This window comes from Megascapheus bottae, chromosome 17 (assembly GCF_031878675.1).
Source record: "Megascapheus bottae isolate mThoBot1 chromosome 17, mThoBot2.hap1, whole genome shotgun sequence".
Lineage (NCBI taxonomy): Eukaryota > Metazoa > Chordata > Mammalia > Rodentia > Geomyidae > Megascapheus > Megascapheus bottae.
This window is the reverse complement of record NC_143525.1, coordinates 34,884,313-34,907,218: the sequence shown is the minus strand read 5'-3', so window position 1 is coordinate 34,907,218 and position 22,906 is coordinate 34,884,313. Positions and strand designations below refer to the sequence as shown.

The window sequence follows — 22,906 nt, the reverse complement described above, 5'->3', positions numbered from 1 at the left end:
TGTGTGTGTGTGTGTGTGTGTGTGTGTGTGTGCTTTTAAAAAAAATCTGTACTGTACCAACTACCTTTAATGTAGACTCGAATGTGACCCTTTCTCAAAAAAATAAAAAGACAATGGAAAAATTCCACAGGGAGATTAGAGAGACACCTGAGACTCCTACTGCCCATGTCCTACGCCACACCTCCAGCTGGCAACTGGAAGGGAGGAAGCAAAGTGGCATACTGATGTGATTCTAAACAACAACAGTGCATCTTGGCCCAGGGGCCCTTCAGGATTGACCAAGAGGAAACACACATTGCACAATGATAGGATCTTGTTAGTACAGTTGTCAGAGAAGGAAACTCCCACAACAAAGGGCATAAAAACCATCCGGGCAGTCCAGGGAGGCTCAGTGTTGTAGCGCGCAGGGGAACAGAACAGCCCAGCCCTATCCAGAACACAGATGGGACGATGAGCTCCAGCCATAGCTTTAGCCAGAACCATGGGATCAGAGGCAACTGGGGCCAGCCAGGGAATATTCCCCGGGCCCCCAGTGTCCACGGAGGTGCTGGAGGAGGCCGCATCTCCCTTTCCTTCACCAGACCCAGCTGCCTGCCCCCTGGAGGGTCTTGGGGGTCTGGAAGAGATGGTTCCCTCCTAAGTGGAAATGGAAAGGCCACCATGCAGAACCTCAACGACCGCCTGGCAACCTACCTGGACAAGGTGCGTGCCCTGGAGGAGGCCAACTTGAAGCTGGAGAGCCGCATCCTCCAGTGGCACCAGCAGAGAGATACCAGCAGCAGGAAAGATTATTCTCAATACGAGGAAAATATCAGCCACCTGCAAGAGCAGGTAAGATGCTAGTGGCCTTTCAGTAGATAGACACAGCAGTCACATTGCCAGGAGTTCCTGGGGGAGAAAAAGCAGCATGGACAAGCAACCCTGAGAAAATAGCCAAAGAGCTTCAAGTAAATGCTTGCAGAGATAATGTGTGGCTGCCTCCTCCTCATTGCTTAAATTTGCCCTTGAGAACATCTGTATAATTAATGTAAGACAAGAAGGAAGCAAAAAAAAAACCCTAAGTACAATAAATATAAGAGGCTATTTTGCTAAAGAGTGAAATGATCTGATTTATTCTTTTCACTGACCAGAAAATAAAAACCTTCAAAAGGATGAGGTAGCCAGGAAGTGTACAGTACCACTCACTGACTGATTCAACAGTATCACAGCCATGGTAGCAGCTGGTATGCTCACAGCACACCAGGCTGAAGAGAGTCTTTACCTTTCTGTTACATCAGTTCTGCTCTACCTCACGGTCCTGACAGCACTGTGGTTATCCACCAACAAAAGGCTCCGTTGTACTGCTGTGGCGATCACACCTAAAATCTGTCATTCGACTGGCCAATCGCCAACATGGTAACATCTCTCCAGAGATACCCCTCAAGGTGGCTCACCAGTCTAAGAAATGGCCTGTTACTAAGAAAAATCATAGGAGGAGCCTAAAGTTGAAAATATGAGAGTTAGGATGGGCTATAGAGACATATTTTAGAAAATAAATGACATCAATTGAACATCTAAAATGCCAAGGGCGTACCTTCTAGGACATTCAACTGTAAGCAGAGAGAGCTCAGTTATCTTATTGTCTATTAAAAACTACATACTTTCCCTCATGTAAAACAATCCCAGAAAATCTCTATAAGAGCATGAGCTAACCTAGCCTAAAAAAGGGTATCCTAGGCTTTCAATATTTATGTCATATTATTTCACAATACTCAAGTCATCCTTGGTTGAAGGTAGAAAAGGACCAATCAAGATAGTATAAATCTGTCCTTGTAATGAACCCTAATTATTGAATAATCGGCCTAATAACTGAGTGTGTAATTACCTTAACTACATAGTGCATGGTTGTCTTTATGAAAAAAACAAGGTGACTCAACATCCTCACTGTGTTTTTGCATTTAATAAAGTTGCTTTGGTTTTAGAAATGGAGGGAAAAGTAGATGTTTGTAAATGACTCCCAAAAGAAATACAAGGTTATACCTGATCAAATAATATAGTCACTAGTAGAAGAGGAAAGGAGGGAAAGAGGAGGGAAGGGAAGGGAAAGGGAAAAAATGGAAATGAAGGTAGAAAAGAAGGAAAGAAAGAGAAAATCATTATTGAACATTCCTTGTGTTTCTTGTATGTCAGATGTTGGGTCAGGTATCTGTGATAAGAGTTTTCTACAATGACAGAACTGTCATTGTGTCATTTAATTTAATTTTCACAATAATCCTGTTAAGAAATTAGAGCTTGGGAAAGTGAAAAAGCCTTCCAAGGCTATTAGCAAGAGGGAGAGGTAGAAATCTTACTCAGATCTTCTTCCAATGGCTTCATAATCCAACTAAGCACAGTACCAATTAGCCTACCTCAAAAGAAGGTGGCATTATTATTATAATTAATAAATGAGAGTTGAGCATTGCCTTTGCAGTAGCATTAGTGCCACACGTATTTCATACATATCTCATTTGATGGATTGAGTGTCCAATTTATGGATAAATAGACTGAGATAGAAGAGTTGCTAAATTCTTTAAAAATAGAATCAAGAAAAGTGAGGGTGTGATTATGGGGAAAGGAAAACGTGCTCGTTCTCTAGAGAGCCAGAACTCTGAATTCTGAGGAAAAGTAGGGAGCACCTTCAGCTTCAATGTCCACTCTTTTCTGGACCTGGACTCCAGATGTTTTCTATCTCTGGCTTCACAAAAAGCCCCTCTGTGACACTGAGGTCGTCCCTGTTTCCTGACCTCTACCATTTGCAGATGGGAAGCTGAGGTCCCACGGTTCCTTGGGGCTGGTCCCTTCTGGGGTTGTGCTGAAATGCTCTGAGTAAATATCGCTGGTCCTTTAGAAAGTCGGTGAGAAACTGAGTTCAAAAATTAATCCAATCCATCAGAAGCACAGACTTGGACATAGTCATACAAATATCATGAATAAAACTCCTAACGACTCTAAGAGTACTATCTGTGGCATTCAGGTTTATGGCTAGAAAGTCTGTTTTCCTCTCCCAGCTAGGTGATCACATACCCTGCAAGACTAGCAAGATTTTAAAAGAACAAAGTTAGAGCCTTGGAGAGAATCCAAATGGCTATTACAACACGTGGTGTAACACCTATGCCTCACACAGTATTTCTCAACCCATCACCCATCCATTTATGACCATGAAGAGGGTCCGTAAATACTGGCTGCATCCCAATACCATATCAAGTAAGCCTGAACTGTGGGAAAATATTTTAAAGGCTTTACATCAAAATACTCTCTATCAAATACATTTCAGAACTCACATTCACAATCCAAGCCAGTGCTAACTGGGGAAATCAGACACTCGATGTGAGCTTTATAATGGAAAACACATCTGCTTAATTTAAAGACACTTCTGAAAGCTTCAATTATGCATTCTGGAGACCAAATCCCAAAGAATCAGTAGAGTTTTTAAAAAGAGCCAGTTTTTTTTTTAAGTGCTTTAGTTTTGAGAAATAGCTTTGTCTTAAGAAAATCCTCTCTACATGAAGGAATTCACTGTCTGAACATAATGGGAATTTCTCAGGATTCTCTGACTCCAGCTAAATAGCCCAGATTTAGAACAAGGACACTAAGGTTATGTGTTTCTAGCTTACAGAAAGTAAAGGCTAAAGACCTCATGGATGGTCAAGAAAAAAGACAGAACAAAGAAAAGCTCCAGGTTCTAAGCTGGCCCAATACTTGCTACAAAAATATTATGCTACCTTTGGACAATGCACTATGTTCTACTTGCTTTCCCTAAAGAGAATGACAAACATCACATGTGCCCTGTGTCTCTGATCATAGCATTCTACATACACTGTCACTTGGGCAAATGCTCTAATAATACTTTTCATTTTCAAGTAAACAGAAATCATATTAATAATCTACTGAAAGTCTTTAACTGGAGGCTCCAGTACAGCCCATACTTATTAAGGAGCTTTGTTACATGGTAAAGAATTAGCTCAGTCAACGTTTTAATAACCACAACTGGGGTGCTCTCATCATGGAATACATTGCAAACACAAACACATTCAACCTATAAATCATATTGTGTGTCTCTGGCCACTTGTGCTATGGGATAGCTATTAGGACTTTTGTTTTTGTTTTCATTTCTGTACTGGCGGTTGAATTCAGAACATTGCATTTTGCTAAGCAGACATTCTACTGCTGAGCCATGCCTCCCGTACTTCTTAGGACTGGCTATTTTTGAAATAGGGTCTCACTTTCTGCCCAGGTACATGCTTGGACAGTGATCCTCCTGCTTTTGTTTCCCACTGTAGCTGCAATAACAAACATGTGTCACTATGCCCAGCTGATTTTCACTGAGTTGGAGTTTCTTTTCTGCCCAGGCTGGCCTAAAATCACAGTTCTTCTGATCTTAGCCTCTCAAGTAGCTAGGGTCGCACCCGGCATGAAGCACCAGCACCTGGCACGTTGTCAGTTCTGTCTATTCACACTGGAAATGTGAATATCTCACCAGTAAAGATTATATTCCTCAGCCTGGAAGTTTGGCCTAGTGGTAGAGTGCTTGCCTGGCATGCACGAAGACCCAGGTTCGATTCCTAGGTACCACATACATAGAAAAAAGCCGAAAGTGGTGCTGAGGTTCAAGTGGTAGAGCTCTAGCCTTGAGAAAGTCCAAGGGCAGTGCTCAAGCCCAGGCCTGGCAAAAATAATAATAATAATAAGATTCTATTCCTCTAAAACAGCAGAGTTGACACAAACTATATTTGCAACCATTGGAGAGTTAGAGGCGTTTTGAGCAGATCACGTCACCACCATACTTGGCTCCTCATTAAGTGCTCAGAAAATCAATTCTCCCTGTTGTGCTAGAGAAAAAGCAATCTGTGCTAAAAGCCAACAGACCCAGTAAACCTAAGGAAGAAACACAGCTGTGACTCAGGCAAGACTTGGTGCCTGTTTTACAGATCGTGGATGGTAAGATGACCAATGCTCAGATCGTGGTTCTCATTGACAATGCCAGGATGGCTGTGGATGACTTCAACCTCAAGTAAGTTCCCTCCTCACCGAGCTGTGTGGATTGCATGTTTGCTTTGTGGAAGGAAATCTCACTTTGTCATTACCCTGTCCCAGAGTTGTGCTGAATAATATGAAAGACAAATACAACGTGTGGTATCTGAATTGACCTGATTTAAACCATATATAAAATGCATGTTATAAGATGGGGAAAATTGAATGGGAACCCAAGAATTGGATGACAATAAATAATTCCTAATTTTACATCTGACCGTTTATTAGGTTTCTTAGAAAAAATTTTCTCTGAAGTATTTGGAGCTAAAATGTTATAATATCTATAATTTACTTTGGAAAACCTCAATAGGGAATATAAATAAAACAAATACAGCAATACAGTAATGGTTTCTAAAGATAGGTCTGTGAATATTTATTGTTCTATTCTCTCTGTGCATTTAAAAAAAACTGACATATGAGATTGGCACCAGTGGTTCATATTTGTCAATCTAGCTACTCAAAAGCCTTAGACCTGAAGACCATGGTTCAAAGCCAGCCCGGTCAGAAAATCTGTGAGATTCTGTCTCTCATTAACCACCAAAAAGCTGGAAGTGAAGCTGCAACTCAAGTGGTAAAGCACTAGCTTCGGAAGCAAAAAAAAATTTTAAAGCTCAAGAGTAGATTCCAGGCCCTGAGTTTGAGCCCCAGGACCAAAAAGAAAAAGGAAATAAAATAGATGTTTGAGCTGGGTACCAGTGACTTCTACTCAGGAGGCTGAGATCTAAGGATCACAGCATAAAGTCAGCCCCAGTAGAAAAGTCTGTGAGACTCTTATTTCCAATTAACTAGTTTTAAAAACAATACAAAACAGAAGTGGCAACTAAAGTGGTAGAGTACCAGCCCAGTGAGAGCCTGCCACTTGTAAATGTGTATAAATGGCAGCTTGCACACATGCATTGTCCCAGATCAAACCTTTAAAAGTAAGAGATTTCACTTGTAAAGTGAGTAAGTCCTTACAAAGCCCTTGGCCTTCCAACAACAGGTATACTCTTCCCTTCCTTCCAACCAAAGGTATGAAAATGAACACTCATTTAAGAAAGACCTAGAAGTGGAAGTGGAGGGCCTCCGGAAGACCTTGGATGATCTGACCATTGTCACCACAGACCTGGAGCAGGAAGTGGAGGGGATGAGGAAAGAGCTCATCCTCATGAAGAAGCGCCATGAGCAGGTAGGGCTGTTCCCAGAGCTCCAGGCAATGAGTTCAGCTCTTCATCGGCATATGCCAGGGAAACCCAGAAGCCAGAACCTGAATGCCAGCCCTCCTGTCCTTCATAAAGAATCAGACAAAACCCTGGCATCAATGGCTTGGACCTATAATCCCAGCTACTCAGGAGAGCTGAGATCAGAGATTATGGCTTAAAACCAGCCTGGAGAGAAAAGTGCCTAACTAAAGGTATGGCTGAAGTGGTAAAGCAACAGCCATGCGCAAGCAAGCCAAGAAAAAAAAATGCAAAACTCTTAATCTCAAACTCTGGTACTGACACACATGTAAAACAAAAATCATAAATATCTCATTTCTCAAATTATAAGGTCATCTATTTATATACCAAACTCTACTAAAATGCAATGTGAATTAGTGATGAATCGGTCAACAGTAAACATTCTGTTTACTTGGACTTGTTTGTTGATATACTATAAGAATAAATGTGTGAGAGTGGACTTCCTTTATTGGCCTAAGGAGCAGCAAACTGGGGGATGACAGAATCAAAAGAATCTGGCACCTAATGGCAAAAATTAGGGACCCTAATCCAGAAGCACTGAACTGACTTGTCAAGAGTTTCTTTTCACTTCAAGTCCCTGAGCCTGAAAGGCAATTTCCATTTTAGGGCAACAAAAGAAGCTGCATCTGAACATCAAAGGGCTCTGTTTCTGAATAGCTGGTTAGACAAAGGTTCTTAATTAAGCCTTTCCTGTGGCTGTTTCATATTCATGAAGTCCTGAGACATTAGCCCTACTGAGTTGCACAAGGCCTCTGCACTTTTTGGCTTTTATTTACTGAGCTACTTCCCAACAGCCTTGGCATAATGCCAGAAATGTTAGACTGGAGGTGTGGCTGTAGCCGGAGTGATAGAAGAACTGCAGAGTTCAAACCCCAGCGCTGCCAAAAACAAGGAAAATCGGCAACTACTTAATTGTATACTCAGGTGGCGCCTGAGGCTATTTGCTGGACAGGACTTCAAACATTCTGAAAGCATAATTGTCTCTGAAATATTTGCAAACAGGGGTGAAGCCAATAATCACATAGGCATTTGATTCTTGTGGTTTTCCCTTATTCTAAAAAAGTTTTAGATGAATAGATGTTTACAATGTTTTTGTTCAAGGGCTTGAATTCAGGCTCTGGGCTAGTGCTCTGCTACATGAGCCAAAGTACTACTTCCCGCTTTTTCTGAGTAGTTTATTGGAGATAAGAGTCTCATGGCCTTTCCTGCCCAGGCTGGGTTTGAACTGCAATCCTCAGACCTCAGCCTCTTGAGTAGCTAAGATTACAGGCATGAGTCACTGGCTCCTACCTTGTATACAATGTTTTGCCATCAACATAAATATGTAAAAAAAAATCACACCAGAGAAACTGCAACCATCACATATAACAATCACATAAGCTGATTAAATGAAGATCTAGCCACATCTGCCAATCAACTCAAGAATCCAGGCTTCTGATTGTCACAACCAACTCATTTTCTTCCTCTGTTCTTAAATAGGAAATGGAGGAGCCAAGTGACTTCAAGGTCAATGTGAAGGTGGACAGCACTCCAGGAGAAGATCTGATTAAGGTCCTGGAGGATATGAGGCACGAATATGAGCTCATAATAAAGAAGAAGCATCAGGACATTGACACTTGGTTTAAAGAGCAGGTAAGAGAAAGGTGGCCTGCCAGATGTCCGCGGCTCACACCTGTTATCCTAACTGTGCAGGAGACTGAGATCTGAAGACTGTGGCAGACAAATCTCAGACTTATTTCCAAAGGAACCTGCAAAATTCCCGAAGTCCAGAAATGGAGCTATGGCTCAAGTGGCAGAGTCCCAATTTTGAATGAAAAAACTAAGGGAGAATGCCCTGGGCCTGAGTTCAAGAGACAGAGAGATAGAAACAAACACACACAGAGAACTAAATCTGAAAGTTTTCACTGCTGTAGAATCCCAAAGCCGATGTTCCTGCCTGTGTTTTCTTCACAGTCCACAGCTATGTCCCAGGAGGTGGCCACGTCCAGTCCAGCAGCTGTGCAAGGCAACCAAACTGACATCCATGAGCTGAAACGAACTTTCCAAGCCCTGGAGATTGACCTGCAGACACAGCACAACAAGGTGACTCAGAGATAAAAATCCTGGGTCCAGTACCACCTTCTCCCCAAAGCCCATTAACTAACAAAAAGCCAGAATTAGAAGTGTGGCTCAAGTAATACAGCACCAGGCTTGAATTAAATAATAATAATAATAATAATACATTTTTAAAAAGCCAAGAGAGGAAAAGACTCTGAGTTCAAGCTCCATTACCAGTGTGTGCACACACACGCACGCGTGCGCGCACACACACACACACTCAAAACAAGGAAGGATCAATTAGTGAAAGACTCTCACTTGCTCTTTCAGAAATCTGCTTTGGAACACATGTTGTCAGAGACCCAGTCCCGGTACGCCTGCCAGCTCCAGAACATACAACAGATCATCGCCCGCTATGAGGAAGAACTACAGCAGCTCCGCTGTGACCTAGAGCGTCAGAACACCGAACACAAGCTGCTCCTGGGCATCAAAACCCACCTGGAGAAAGAAATCGCCACCTACCGCCAACTCCTGGAAGGAGACACCAACGGGTGAGGCCAGGGTAATGGGAGAGGAGCCTTCAGGGTCCACATGGATCTATCAGAGGAAGAAAGGACAACATTGACTTTGTCTGGAAACATCTAAGTCAAATCCACTTCCCTCAACACCCAAGTGCGAACTAATCAGCTAGCTCGCCCTGAGTGAGAAGATTTGCATTCCTTGACTGATTGAAGTCAGTCTAGTAAGGGCTGGAAGGAAAAAGTAACTAAGAGAGTTTGGGGGTACCCTTTTTCCTAGATGGGACACACACATCTTTGTGCCCTCTGAGTTTGCCTTCAGAACTGTGCTTGAAAGGGGATCCATGTTTGTGAAGTAATGCACCTTCTATCTGGCGAATATAATGTAACCCTTCCATTAATTTCAATAAAACATATATGAAAAAAAGAGGGGGGGGATTTCTCAGACTAGTGTTTCTGACCAACCCAGGAAATAATAGCCGTTTTTTTTAAAAAAAAAGATTCATACATTTAATAATCCAAGAGAAAGGGTTACAAGTTGAATTTTTCTTGTTGATATTTTTATTTATTGTTTTGTTCTTTTTTACCTTTTCATGCTGGTACTAGGGTTAGAATCAGGGCCTCTTGGTTTCATTTAGCCTTTTTCACTCAAGGAGGGTGCTCTACCACTTGAACCACATCTCCACTTCCAGATTTTTGCTGGTTAATTAAAAATAGGAGTCTCTGGTTTATCTGCCCTGTCTGGTGGCTCTGCGCCATAATCCTCAGATCTGAGCCTCCTGAGTTCCTAGGCTTGCAGGCGTGAGCTACCCAATGCCCAGCTAGAAGTTAAAAAAAAATTATTGAACCAAACTTTGGTCAATCTGAGAAACTCAGAGGTTTCAGTCTTGTGACTCTGATCCTGGAAAGGATCCTGACAAAGTGTTTGGTGGGATGAAAGAGAAAAGGAAAGGTTTGGGAGACTCCAGACCCCAGAAATAATGGCAGCAGTCCTCACGACCTTTTCCTCCAGAAAATTCTCCAATGACCCAGAGGAAACAAGGAACAAAGAATTCATCATTAAGGAGCTAAGAGTTCATAGCCAGGCAAAGGAAGTTCATTTATACTGAGAAGGATTTTATGATTGTTGCTTAAGGCTCAAGTAAACTTTAACCTTTCTCTGCTTTCAGGACAATGGAAGAATCTGAGTGGACTACAAAAGGTAAGAAAAGTCATCCATCATTCTGACCTGCATTTTAAAAACAAATCCATGTTTTCACTCATCCAGTAGTTAGTCCTATTTCTGTTCTCCAAATATCCTCTATTAATCATTATTTTGTTCCCAAATGGCCAGAAATTCTCAATGAAAACTTAAGTAACAGAACAAAGTGAGCCCTCATTATTGTCCTCAACAGAAGACAGTTTAAACATCTCTTATTCAAAATGTTCAGGATAGTTTTAGAATTCTTTTTTAAAAACATTTGCATATCTTGAAGAAGGGACCCAAGACTGAATACAAAATTCCATTGTGTTTTATATACATTATGTTTTATAAGGTGCATGCCTTATGTATATGGCTGGTAGGCCATATAATGCAATATTTTAATCAATATTTTTCATGAAACAAAGGTTTTTATATGTTTAGAGATTTATTTTTGACAGTACAGGTTGTTTTTGTTTGGGTTTGGTTTGTTGAACTCAGGACATTGGACACTGAAGGCAGGCACTCTACCACTTAAGCCATGCCTCCTGCTCCTTTTGCATTGACTATTTTTTAATTAATTTATTTATTTTTGCCAGTTGTGGGGCTTGAACTCAAGGCCTGAGCACTATCTTGGGCTTTCTCAAGGCTAGAGCTCTACCACTTGAGCCTCAGCACCACTTCCGGCCCTTTTCTATGTATGTGGTGCTGAGGAATCGAACCCAGGTCTTTGTGCATGCTAGGCAAGCACTCTACCACTAGGCCAAACTGCTGGCCCTGCATTGGCCTCTTTTAAAGTAGAGTCTGCTGTAGGCCTCAGCTATCTTGGATTGTGCTTTCTGGGAATGGCAGGTATGTGGCACTGCACATAGCCATGTGTTAAGATAGGAGTCCCTCAAAGTTCTATGCCTGACTGGCCTCTAAATTCAGTGGCCTTTCCTCTACTTTCCAAATAGCTAGGATTACAGGCTAGATCCACTCCGCTTGGCTGTTTCACAGTATGGAAATTTCCATTTGTCACTGCTCAAACAGTTTTGGATTTTGGAGCATTTTGGGACTTGGGAGTTTTGGATAAAGGAAGCTCAATCTGTATTTGAAGGCTCTTTGCAAACAGAAAATACATTAAAATGGTAATTCATGGTATTCTGTCTATGTTAATAGAATCAATTTCCTAAGCTCTTAGAAATTTTACAGATCATTTTCTGAACTTGGTTCTGTCCAACCATTCCAAGAGATTTGGCTGGGATTTTTTTCTTGATGTGTTCTGTGGTCAGATCAGGATGAAAACACTATGCCATTAGCCTCTTCTTGACCAGATTGCCTTATAGTAAATTAGAGACAAAGCAGGCTCTACTGGGATGCAGAAAGGGGTAAGGAAGAAAAAGAAACAGTAGTAATAAATTTTAATTTCATTTAACCCCAATATCTATGATCTGAGTATATTATTATCTCAAATGATGACCATTAACAAACCACAGAAAACTTCAAGGCTTGATTGTAGTTTTCTGTCTTTTTGGTGATTCACTGGAGATGTTGTTTGGGTCTCAGCTTCTTGAGTAGCTAGAATTGTAGTTGTGAGCCACAACATCCAGCTAACACTAATTTATGATGAAACAACTCTCAGGCATAGATTCAGAAAACAGAGTAAGGCATATCTGCATAGAACTATGCTTCTGCAGATTTCAACCGATGGCCCCTCAGCCTCTCTTTAAGCATGTTCAGAGATGGCAAGTCTTGCTTTTGATGGGTTCATCCAGTTCATTTGCAAGAGATTTGGGATTAGCTAAGTTTTTTTCTTGTATCACCATTTAATGGCTTTGACTTCCCCTATGGTCTTGAGTCAGTTGACGAATGTGTGAACAGGGCATTTATTCAGACAAGGCATCTCTTTGAAAACAATGACCATGAAGAAAGTCCCTGGTTTCACACCCATCCATCACATGCCATGCTTTCTAGATAATAAGACGAAGTTTTCCGAATGGTATTTAATGATCTGCAGGCTCAAAGAATTTGTGATTCAAGAGTCATGGAGCCTAATGAGCAGAAAACACCCTGCAGGAGCCTGGAGTCAGGTACACATAGGATGAAGGTCTTGGTCTCCAGAGAACAAGCAAGAGACTTTCATTTCCTAGAGTGGGTGGAAAAGGTGACTTTCATGGTGACATCTCTGTACCTTGTATCCCTGAGTGAGCGTTCTGGAAGGCAGAGAGAGGCTGCAGGGCTGACAGCAGGGAATGGAAGTGAGTATGATTCCAGTGACAGGGGCAGCCTGGCACTGACCTCTTGGATGCTTCTTCCCTGCAGCTCCAGCACTCAAGGCCATCACCCAGGAGACTGTCAATGGAAGAATAGTTCTGTCCCAAGTGAATGAGATCCAAAAGCAAGTGTGAGGCCAATTTTTTAAAAAAGTTCTGCTTATTATAAAAACTATTGTCCCCCCCCAATGGAAAGCACCTGCCTCCATACTAATGGGTGAGTCTTTAAAGGTATCCATGGAATGAGCAAATTCAGAAACGTTTTTTTTTTTCCTGTATCAATTTACCATGCTGTTAATATACTGCCAGCCTTTATTTAGTCAAGGTTCATGATATTAAAGCTCTGATTTCTTACTACAGTCTTCAGATTCCTGTCAAGATGTGTCTTGGTTTGGAATCAATAAAATTCCCCACATCCTTGTTCAATCCTGCATCATGTCTTTTTCTTCTATCACAAAGCAACACAGGTTCTTCTAATGGAACATTCTCTGAGCATTGTCCGTGAGAGATTCAGAGTGGTCCTCATACATTCAGTGTCCACAGCAGCCAAACATTGGACAGAACTGTCACTCCAAAGCTAAGCAATCCAGCAATGACATGCAATTCTGCAGACTGTCCAGCCATTCCTTGTAGAAAGAAGTAAGGGGAAGCTAGAGAAAAGGAAAGCCTCAGTGACAATGAGAGGACCAAAAACTCTTTCATCTCACATTTTAAAAAAAGGAACATTTCTGGGGGACCAAAACGAGAGTTAAATCTAAGATAAAAAGATGGAAGGAAAACATTCATTACAGATGGACTCTAAGACAAAAAGGAGGTAACCCATTGAAGACCCAAGCAGAATATATTATGATACTTTGAGTAATTCTTTCAAGCAAAGGATTGAATTTGAATTTTTTTAAACTGAGCCTATGCTAAAAGTGAATTCCTTTTCCCTTTAAGGTCATGGCTACGGTTTCTGATTCTTAATACCCAAAGAATAGAAAAACAGTCCCTAACAAATCTAATCAACGGAAGAACCCAGGATATGCTGGGTGTTGGTGGCTTATACGGGTAATCCAAAACTACTCAGGAGTCTGGTATCTGAGAATTACAGTTCTAAGCCAGCCCCGGTAGGGAAGTTTGTGAGACTCTTATCTCCAAATAACTACCAAAAAGCTAGAAATGGCACTGTGGCTCAAAGTGATAAGAGCACCAGCCATGAGCACAAAAGTTAAGGGTCAATGCCCAGGCCCAGAGTTCAAGTCCCAGGAGTGACCACCAAAAAAAAAAAAAAAAAAAAAGGCCACAATAATCACATGGTTGAAAAAATGTGTTATTGGCTTAAGTAAAATTTATAAATACAATTTAGAATTAGTTTTTGTTATTTGGCTATTTAAAAGAGACTCAAAATAAGAAATACACAAACATCTTCAATGAGTTTTCTTTGTGCTGTATTTATCAAGGTGCCATTTGATGTCATTTTGGGTAGGAATGGATCCAAATGCAACTTAATTGTTTCCCTTTTTAAAAATGTTATTTTACTAAAAAAAATCTCTTTGTGCTAATTGATTACAAACAAGAGTTCCTTAAGCAAAGCCTGTGTGTGTGTGTATGTGTGTGTGTGTGTGTGTGTGTGTGTGTGTGTGTGTGTGTGTGTGCGTGTGTGTGTGTGTGTACTGGAGTTTGAGCTCAGGGCTGAACACTTGCTAGACAGGTGCTATAACACTTGAGCCATGCCTCTAATGCTTTTCTGGCTGGTTATTTCTGAGATAGGGTTTCACTTTTGTCCTCCAGCCTGGACTCAATCTTCCTATTTACACTTCCCACCGTAACAGCAATGACAGACATGAACTGCCACATCCAGCTTTTCTGTTTAGGTGGGGGTTTCACAAACTTTTTTGCATATGGATAGGACTATAGGCATGAACCACGCGACCTATTATCTTTCCTGGGGATTCTATAAAATGTTCATAGAATGCATACTTAGCCATTCACATGCTATCATGTTCCACATCCACAGTCAATCAACTTCAGATCAAAAATATTTTTTAAAAAGCACCTTTACTGATCTTTTATTTCTGTTTTTACTCCCTGAACAACATAGTATAATAACAATTTACATAGTATTTATATTGTATTAGATCTTATATAAAGATGTTTTGCATCACTTCTACATTAGGTTATATGCAAATGTAAGCTATACCCAAATACAGTACCATTTCATATAAAGGACTTGAGTAACCACAGATTTTGGAATTTGCCCTGAAATTAATTGTCTCTGTGAAAACACAGAGACAACTGCATATATTTTCCTCAAAATGAAATCTGAACTTTGCTAGAAAGAATAGAATCCCTAAAAGAATATTCAAAAATAAGATGACAAACTAAAAAGAAAATTATTATAAAAAAACCCTCAGAATACAATCACTAATCTTCCCTCTGAAGACATAGTTTATGTATGGTTAGGCAATAGCAAATTTAACATTGGAATGATTTTTCTTCCAATGATCGTTACTATCTCCAAAGTCTTATTTCATATTTACTCTATCAAATAAGGTAGCCAACTCATCCCAGTTTTTCCAGGGAACTCCCCAGTCCTAGACAAATTAAGGGGATAGGCATCCTATCCAGGAAGATGTGCCTCTTTTTCACTAAGTAGAAACAAGTAGACAGACATATTTTCTCAGATGAAGAGAAAAATGACATGAGTTTTGACTCTATGACACATGACATAACCTCCCACAATAACCTTTCCCTTTGACACAGAGAATAAACCTTTCCCCAAGTCCCATCCATAAAATAACCTTTCTCCCAAAAAGCTTTTCAAAATACACATCAAAAACTGATAGTTTATGTGTTCAGGTGAATCATTAATCATAAGAGTTTCTGTTTGTACTTAATTTTAAACCCCCCCCCACACACATACACACACACATTCACACCCAACCCACAGAAACATTTTGAATAGCTATTAATATTCTATTATCTAAAAACAAATAAAATATAATTGGCTAATCTAGAGAAGTATAAAGTATCACTTTGATGTTTTATATCTATGTCAACATATATATATGTATATATCTAAAGTATAATAACATGGTTTAGTGTCTACATCCATATGGCATTGTTCAATCAAATGCAGAGATTGATTTTCTCCATTATTATTTTTGCACCCTACTCTGTCAATAATGTGTGAAATTGGGAACTAAAATTCATAAAAGTTAAGCCAGATGTGGTATCACACACCTGTAATTCCAGATAGGCTGATGGGAGGGTCATAGTTCGATGTAAGATCATATCTCAAAAAGGAGAGCCAATGCCATACAGAAACTTTTTAGTCTGATGAAATTCCACTTAACATATTCTTTCCACTCACTGTGCTTCTGGGTCTTTACTCAAAAAAGTTTCTGCCTATGCCAATGAGTCCCAATGTTTCCTTTTACTCCTGCCTGTACTCCTTTCATGGTTTCAGGTCTTACACAGAAATCTTTGATCCATTTTGAATTGATACTGATACAAGGAGATGGATGCAGTTTTAGTATCTACATGTGGATATGCAGTTTTCCCAGCACCATTTTTCTTTCTTCTAGCGTGTGCTTTTAGCTTCCTTATGGCTATAGGTCTGTGGGTGTGTTTCTGGGTCTTCTATTCTGTTCCATTGTTTCTCAGGCCTGTACCAAGCTATTTTCTTCATTATAGCTCTGTAGTATAGCTCAATGTTTAGAAATTGTTAAGCCTCTAACACTACTGTTTCTGCCCAGGACTGTTTGTAATTTGGAGCCTTTAGTAGTTCCATATGAATTTCTAGGTTGTTTTCTCATTATCAAAGAAGACAGGTGTTAGGATTTTGATGGGATTTCCCTGAATTTGTAGATTGCTTTGGGCAATATTGCTGTTTTCACAATATTAATTCTTCCAATCCAGGAGCACAGAGGTCTTTCCATGTTCTTATGTCTTCCTTGGTTTCCTTCTTCAAAATTGTATAGTTTTCAGGCTGGGAGCATGGCCTAGTGGTGGAGTGCTTGCCTAGCATGTACGAAGCCCTGAATTCTATTCCTCAGTAACACATACATTAAAAAAAAAAAAAAAAAGCCAGAAGTGCTGCTGTAGCTCAAGTGGTAGAGCTCTAGCTTTGAGAAAGCCCAAGGACAGTGCTCAGGCCCTGAGTTCAAGCCTCAGGACTGGCAAAAAAAAAAAAGAGAATACAAAAACTACATAATACATTTTTTAAAACTCATAACTAATTCCAAATAATTCTAAATATACAAGCTGTTGAAAAGTTAAAATAAAGCATGTACTCTTAGGCTGGAACCAATGTATAAAAATGCCCAGTACTAGGGCCGGGAGTTTGGCCTAGTGGTAGAGTGCTTGCCTAGCATGCACGAAAACCCGGGTTCAATTCCTTGGTACCACATGCATAGAAAAAAGTTGAAAGTGGTGCTGAGGCTCAAGTGGTAGAGCTGTAACCTTGAGAAAGTCCAAGGACAGTGCTCAGGCCCTGAGCTTTAGCCCAAGACTGGCAAAAAAAATGCCCAGTAGTTGAAAAAATAAAAACCAAATAAACTTGGGTAGATACTAAAGATTGAATTTTTTTGCTTCTTTTCCAGATGGCTTATATCTATTAAAGTCTTTAAAAGTTTATTTGATATACATTATGTGCATGCATGTAAATATCACAATTAAACCCATATGTAAAATTAATATATACTATTAATACAAAGAGAGGAAAAAGTTTACTTTGTATAACATAATATAGTATTCCACTTCTTTAAAATCAAAAGAATATAATTCTATTAATGTCTTCTATGGCCATCGGTATTCTACAATAGTGATATATATATATATATATGCTTATTTAGCTTTTCACAACATAAAATGAATATTAATTTTTTCTGAGTCTATAGAAAGCATTGGTGGTCCCAGTGAGTCTGTTCTATCAGTACTGTGCCTTCCTGTAGTCCCCCACATCTTCTCTGAGCTGGGTCATGTGACTTGACTTGACCAATGGCATGTCAAATCAAGTCATATGGCTGAGAACCCAACCTAGGGACAGAACAGAGACTCTAGGAGCAGGACGCAGGTCCACCATTTATTCTAGCTAGTACTCAATTACTCAGACCAACCAGATGAGGCATCAGACATCGTAGAAAAGAGCTAAACCATACCCCCAATTGTAAACCCAAACTTCAATTATGAGCAAATAAAACAATCATTTCAACATAGTATGCTGTGTAGCCAGGGAAACATGAAATAGAACTTTTTTCAAAAATATCTTGTTTGTTTTGGTTTGGAATTTGGCCTAGTGGTAGTGTGCTTGCCTAGATGCACAAAGGCCTGGGTTCGATTCCTCAGCACGACATACACAGAAAAAATTTGGAAGTGGTGCTGTGGCTCAAGTGGTAGAGCTCTAGCCTTGAGAAAAATCCAAGGATAGTGCTCAGGCCCTGAGTTCAAGCCCTACAACTGGCAAAAAAAAAATCTTGTTTGCTCAGTGACAATAGTTGACTTACAACTAAAAGGTCCATTTCTATCCCCATTCAACTAACTAATTCCTAGTTGTTTAAACACTAAAATAGACCTTTCCAGGGACCCTGGACCATAGATGAAGCATCAAAGCTTCAAGAGAAAAATAAAGCAGAACTGGGCATGGTGGCTCATGCCTGTAACCCTAGCTACTCAGGAGGCTAAGATCTGAGAATCAAGGTTCAAAGCCAGCCTGGACACTAAAGTCCTTGAGACTCTTATCTCCAATTAACCACTAGAAAAATGGGAAGTGAGGCAGTGGCTCAAGGAGTAGGGTGGTAGCCTTGAGCTGAAGAGCTCAGGGACAGCGCCCAGGCCCAAAGTTCAAGCCTCATGCCCGACCAAAAAACCAAAAAACAAAAAACAGATAGCAGAGATACCACCCCTGTGTGTTCACCATTCTCCTCTCTGCCTCTTCACAAGAGGGGAGCACACAGGGAGGGCCACCCTCACTCCTCACCAGAGCATGCCACAATGACAGGGTAAATCCTCCTTCTAGTTTCACTTCCTTTCAACACTATCTTTAAGTTCCTCATTCCAGGGACATTCACAATTCCTCTATAAATATTTATGTTCTCAGTATCACACTGACCAAAAGTTCCACTGAAAGGAGATCTGGTTTCAGTGGAGGCGAGCTATGTTCTCTTTCACCAAGATGTTAAGATGGTTGTGATTATCCGGTAGTTCCCAGGTATGAGATTTAATAAGTTGTTAAGACCCTGGGAGATAACTCTCTCATGAGTCATTGCAATGGCATAGCTCAATTACTATCCTCTCCCAAACTCTTTAGTCAATAAATGCTTTTTAAAAGTTTTGGTGTTAACATACACGCCCCCTGAAATGTTTGCATACCCTATCCATGTTTGTGTCTGACTTTCCAGGTCTGAGTGCACCCCATGTGGGTGACTGACTCCATCACATTCATTCTATGACGACATCCACCTATCACCATCACTCCAGAGAGGATTACAGAGTGTCTAAACTGCAACAATGAAGTCATGGACAAAGGAAAAGACGGTGCCTCTGACACTGTCCAAAATGAGATGACCAAACCATTCTTAGGAGTTTTCCATGATAACCTGCATGAGTGTGTGTGTGTGTGTGTGTGTGTGTGTGTGTGTGTGTGTGTGTGTGGTCAGTTCAGTATACAGACTACTTACCAAAGCTTCTCTTTGAAATTTTAATATGAATTTATCTCAAAGAATCATGAATCACCTAATAAAACTACGAGTCTATGCTAATTTTAACCTGTGTATAGACAACACTCATGCAAGCAACATATGTGCACACATAGTAGTAGACATATTTAAAATAGCATCTACCCTTGACTACACTCGTGATCTCACCTAACATTTATCATAACCCTATAGGGCATCACCCTCCATCTTTTAACAAAGCTCAGGGGGAATTGACTCATTCATTGTTATTCATTGATTTATCTATGGTCAGAACAAGTCTGGTTATCACCAAAATTTGTACCTAATGTATTTGTATTGGGCAAATCAAAAAGGCTTGCCAAAGTGATGCAACATCAAAATATCAACTATTCATTTTAAGGAACATTTATGGCAGTTTTTATTTAAGTCTTCAATTCAGGGATAAGAAATCTGAGTTTTCCCTTTTGAAAACTCAAGCAATTAGTGAGGCAACTACTCTGACCCATTTACACAGTAAATAAATAAATATATATATATATATATATATAGTTGTACTATACCTATAGTTCTTGTTTCACTCATTCACTCGTGTGTGTGTGTGTGTGTGTGTGTGTGTGTAAAACAATCAGGCCAGGTGCAGTATCTGATGCCTTTAATCCTAGTTATTCTAGAGGAGACTAAGGTCAGGAGGATCGCAGGGTAAGGCTATCCCAGGGAAAAAAGTCTGTGAGACCCCATCTCAGCCAACAAAATTCTGAGCATGATGGCCTGAGTCTATCATTCCAACTAGGCAGGAAGTGTAAATAGGAGGATCATTACCCAGGCTACAGCCTCAATATAAATGTAAGACCCTATTTTAAATACACGCGCGCACACACACACACACACACACACACACACACACACACACACCACCCAGGACCAGGAACCGGCATTTATATCCAACAACTACCTTCTCTCTACCCAGATCTTGAATCATTCAATGCCCTATAGACAAAATGTGACTACCCTAAAACTACACCAACTCGCGACAAAGGGTCAGATGATTTCCCTCAGCATCTTGGTCAGTTGCAAACCCCTTAAATGTTTGCCTATTACACTCACTCCTAGTTTCTATCAAAATTCTTTCTCCACACCTGCACGGGGAATATAAACAGATGAGAAGGGTGGGGAGGAAGCAGTAATTATGGACAGACCATTGTTGTGGTAAACATTTTCAGCATCCATCAGTGGCAAATATTTTATCTAGGGTCATATCACAGAAACCTGTTGTGACGATTTCCCTGCATCACTCCGTAGGAAGAAGTAGTTTCAAGTCACCACCCAGTCCCTCATCATCGTTAAGACAGGAGTTCCCAAATCTTAATGCACACACAGACAACCTGGGGAGCCTGTTGAGCTGCAGATTATGATCTGGTAGCTCTGGGTTGGGACTTGATAATCTACATGTCTAACATTCTCCCAGAGGATGCTAATCCATGAACCACGTTTTGCGTAACAAGTGATAGTCATGGGTACTTCTGACCCCTCACCTCTTGACAGGTCCCCTCCATTGAATGTCATATATGTACGCCAGTTTCAACAGATTCAGCACACAGAGCACAGTGGGTGAACCACACAGCTCACTAGAATCCCCTTAGTATAGTCTTACTCAAATCAAGCTAAGCCTACAAGAGCACTGCTTAAGTGATGCCTTCTTGGAAAGTGTTGTTTAGGTTCTCATCAAGATTAAGTGGCAGAATGAAATCTGGAAATTAAGGAGATCAACCAGCCTGCTCAAGTTATTACATGGTTCAAACCATGAACAACTCACAACAATTCACACCCAATCAAAGGATGGAAAACACCTGACCAAAGTTGTTTATTGTGTTAAGTCAGCATAGCACTAAAAAGTATACCTCCATGTACCAGCGTGTATGCACTGCTCAAGGAAAATCTTCCACGATTCTCTTCAAAAACTATTTGTGTACTCAATGAGCCAAACAATGGCTGAAGTTTTAAGAGAAAACAACAATTTGAAAAAGAACTGTAAAAAACTGCCCTAAATATAGGGCATTACCTGACTTATGGAATGGTAACCTCTTTGTATGACTCCTTAATAATAACAGCATTTTTTTGCCAGTCCTGGGCTTGAGCACAGGGCCTGAGCACTGTCCTTGAACTTTCTCAAGGCTAGAGCTCTACCACTTGAGCTTCAGCACCACGTCTGGCTTTTTTCTATGTATGTGGTACCCAGGAATCGAACCTGGGTCTTCGTGCATGGTAGGCAAGCATTCTACCAGTAGGCCAAACTCCAAGCCCCTAATAACAATATTTTTTAAGTGCCTAACAAAGTCAGCCGGGACTGATTGCTATTAATGTCAGTTTTCTTTGTTTTCAAGAAATGTGCAATGTCACGGTAGTGTTAGAATAAACAGCCAATGAAGTATTCCTTGACCTGATGCCCACTGTAGAACCAGTCGATAGCTAGGAAGACTGAAGAAGGAAGTTCTTAAAGTTCAGAGCAGCAAATTACAATATGTAAGAGTCCCTTTGCCCAGCTACCATTCCCATCAACCGTCATCAATGGTGTATAATCTAATAATTACTACCTTTGCTTGTCTTATGAGAAAGAAATTGATCTGAGCTGAAAGACAGAAAGTATGTGTTTCCAATAAAGCTCTTTCTACCCTCTTAAAAATCCCTCCTGCCCCCACCTCAACCACAACTGCAGAAAGCCACTCATGCTCCTGTGCCCAGTTCTACCACATCAGCTCCTATAATTGACCTACACCCTGCCAAAGCATTCAGGCATCACCACCCAGCCTTCCCCCAACCAGGCTTGTTTTTCCAGCGAGTGGCAGTCATTACCTGAATGGCAGGTTTGCCTTAATGTGGGGGTTTTATAGACATCACTTCTGGGTTGTTATTAGTGTCCTCTGAAAATAATAATCAGCTGGCAGACCAAAGACTGACATTCCGAGAAAACTCCTTATTATGAATGTTTGGAGAAGCCACGGAAAAATCTGATTTGTTTTGCACTCTGTCAAAGAAAATACTAGCTCATACACAACCCAGAAGGCCAAGCACCACCAGAGTGAGTGGACCCCACTCAGCTGCAGTGCCACGAGTGGGGGAAGGCAGGGCTCTTCGGGGCTGCTGGAAAGAGCTCACTAATTATTCCTGTGGGTGCCAAAGGCTGAGCCAGTGGCCAGCGTTTGTGGGCACATGCTCCTGGTCTTCTCCATAGTGTTAGGACTTCAGAAGTTTCTGGAAGGGTCTTGTCTACAGGAAAAAGGGATGGCAGCCAGGTCTCCACACTCTTGTGTTACCCAGATGACTGTCCCCAATCAGTCTACACAGTGGCGGCTGCCTCAGAACAGAGCTGGCCCCTCCTCCATCACACAAAGCAGAAAGAAGGAATCTATCTCTTGACAAGTATCAGCCTGCTAACTACTTTTACAACCACAAAAGGTTACAACCACATCCTCTAGAAAGGCACCGTGGAGTCTTCAGGCAGCTGGCCAAGAGAAGGTGGAAGGCTGCACCTCTGAGCAGACCAGGAACCCATCCCAGGGCCCAGAGGCGGGCCAGGCTGGGTGAGAGGGACACACAGATTCCTGAAGTGGGGAAACTCATGAGGGGAGTGTGGGAAGAGGGGAATCTAAGACTTTGGTCCATTCCCAGTATATTTGTCATTATTATTACTATTATTATTATTATTACTATTATTATTGTCCTAGGGCTTGAACTTAGGATCTTGCACCATGCCTCAACTGTTCAAGGCTGGCACAATTTGAGCCACAGCTCCACTTCAGGCTTTTTCCTGGTTATGTGGAGATAAGAGTCTCATGGACTTTCCTGCCCATGTTGGCTTTGAATTGTGATCCTCAAATCATAGCCTCCTGAATAGCTAAGATTAGAGGCACCGAGCCATCCGTGCTTAGCTTCACTTTACCCTCATCGAAGCATGTAAGGAGAACCAATTCTAAGCTATGAATAAAATATT

At 40.9% G+C, this 22,906-nt stretch overlaps 1 protein-coding gene across 1 annotated transcript; it reads left to right on the top strand.

Moving 5' to 3' along the window:
• Window positions 1-415: 415 nt before the first annotated feature.
• Krt23 (keratin 23) lies at window positions 416-12,664 on the top strand. The gene is made up of 8 exons (XM_090351706.1): window positions 416-831; window positions 4,947-5,029; window positions 6,061-6,217; window positions 7,749-7,901; window positions 8,223-8,351; window positions 8,637-8,857; window positions 9,994-10,034; window positions 12,309-12,664. Exons 1-8 carry the CDS (start codon window positions 451-453, stop codon window positions 12,392-12,394), a joined length of 1,251 nt encoding a protein of 416 aa, XP_090207832.1. The 5' UTR covers window positions 416-450; the 3' UTR covers window positions 12,395-12,664.
• Window positions 12,665-22,906: the final 10,242 nt, after the last annotated feature.

Coding starts and splice junctions, on each gene's coding strand:
- Krt23 (XM_090351706.1), top strand. CDS start 451: ATGAGCTCCAGCCATAGCTTTAGCCAGAACCATGGGATCAGAGGCAAC. Junction 832..4,946: donor TCAGCCACCTGCAAGAGCAG/GTAAGATGCTAG, acceptor CCTGTTTTACAG/ATCGTGGATGGTAAGATGAC. Junction 10,035..12,308: donor GACTACAAAAGGTAAGAAAA/GTCATCCATCAT, acceptor TCTTCCCTGCAG/CTCCAGCACTCAAGGCCATC.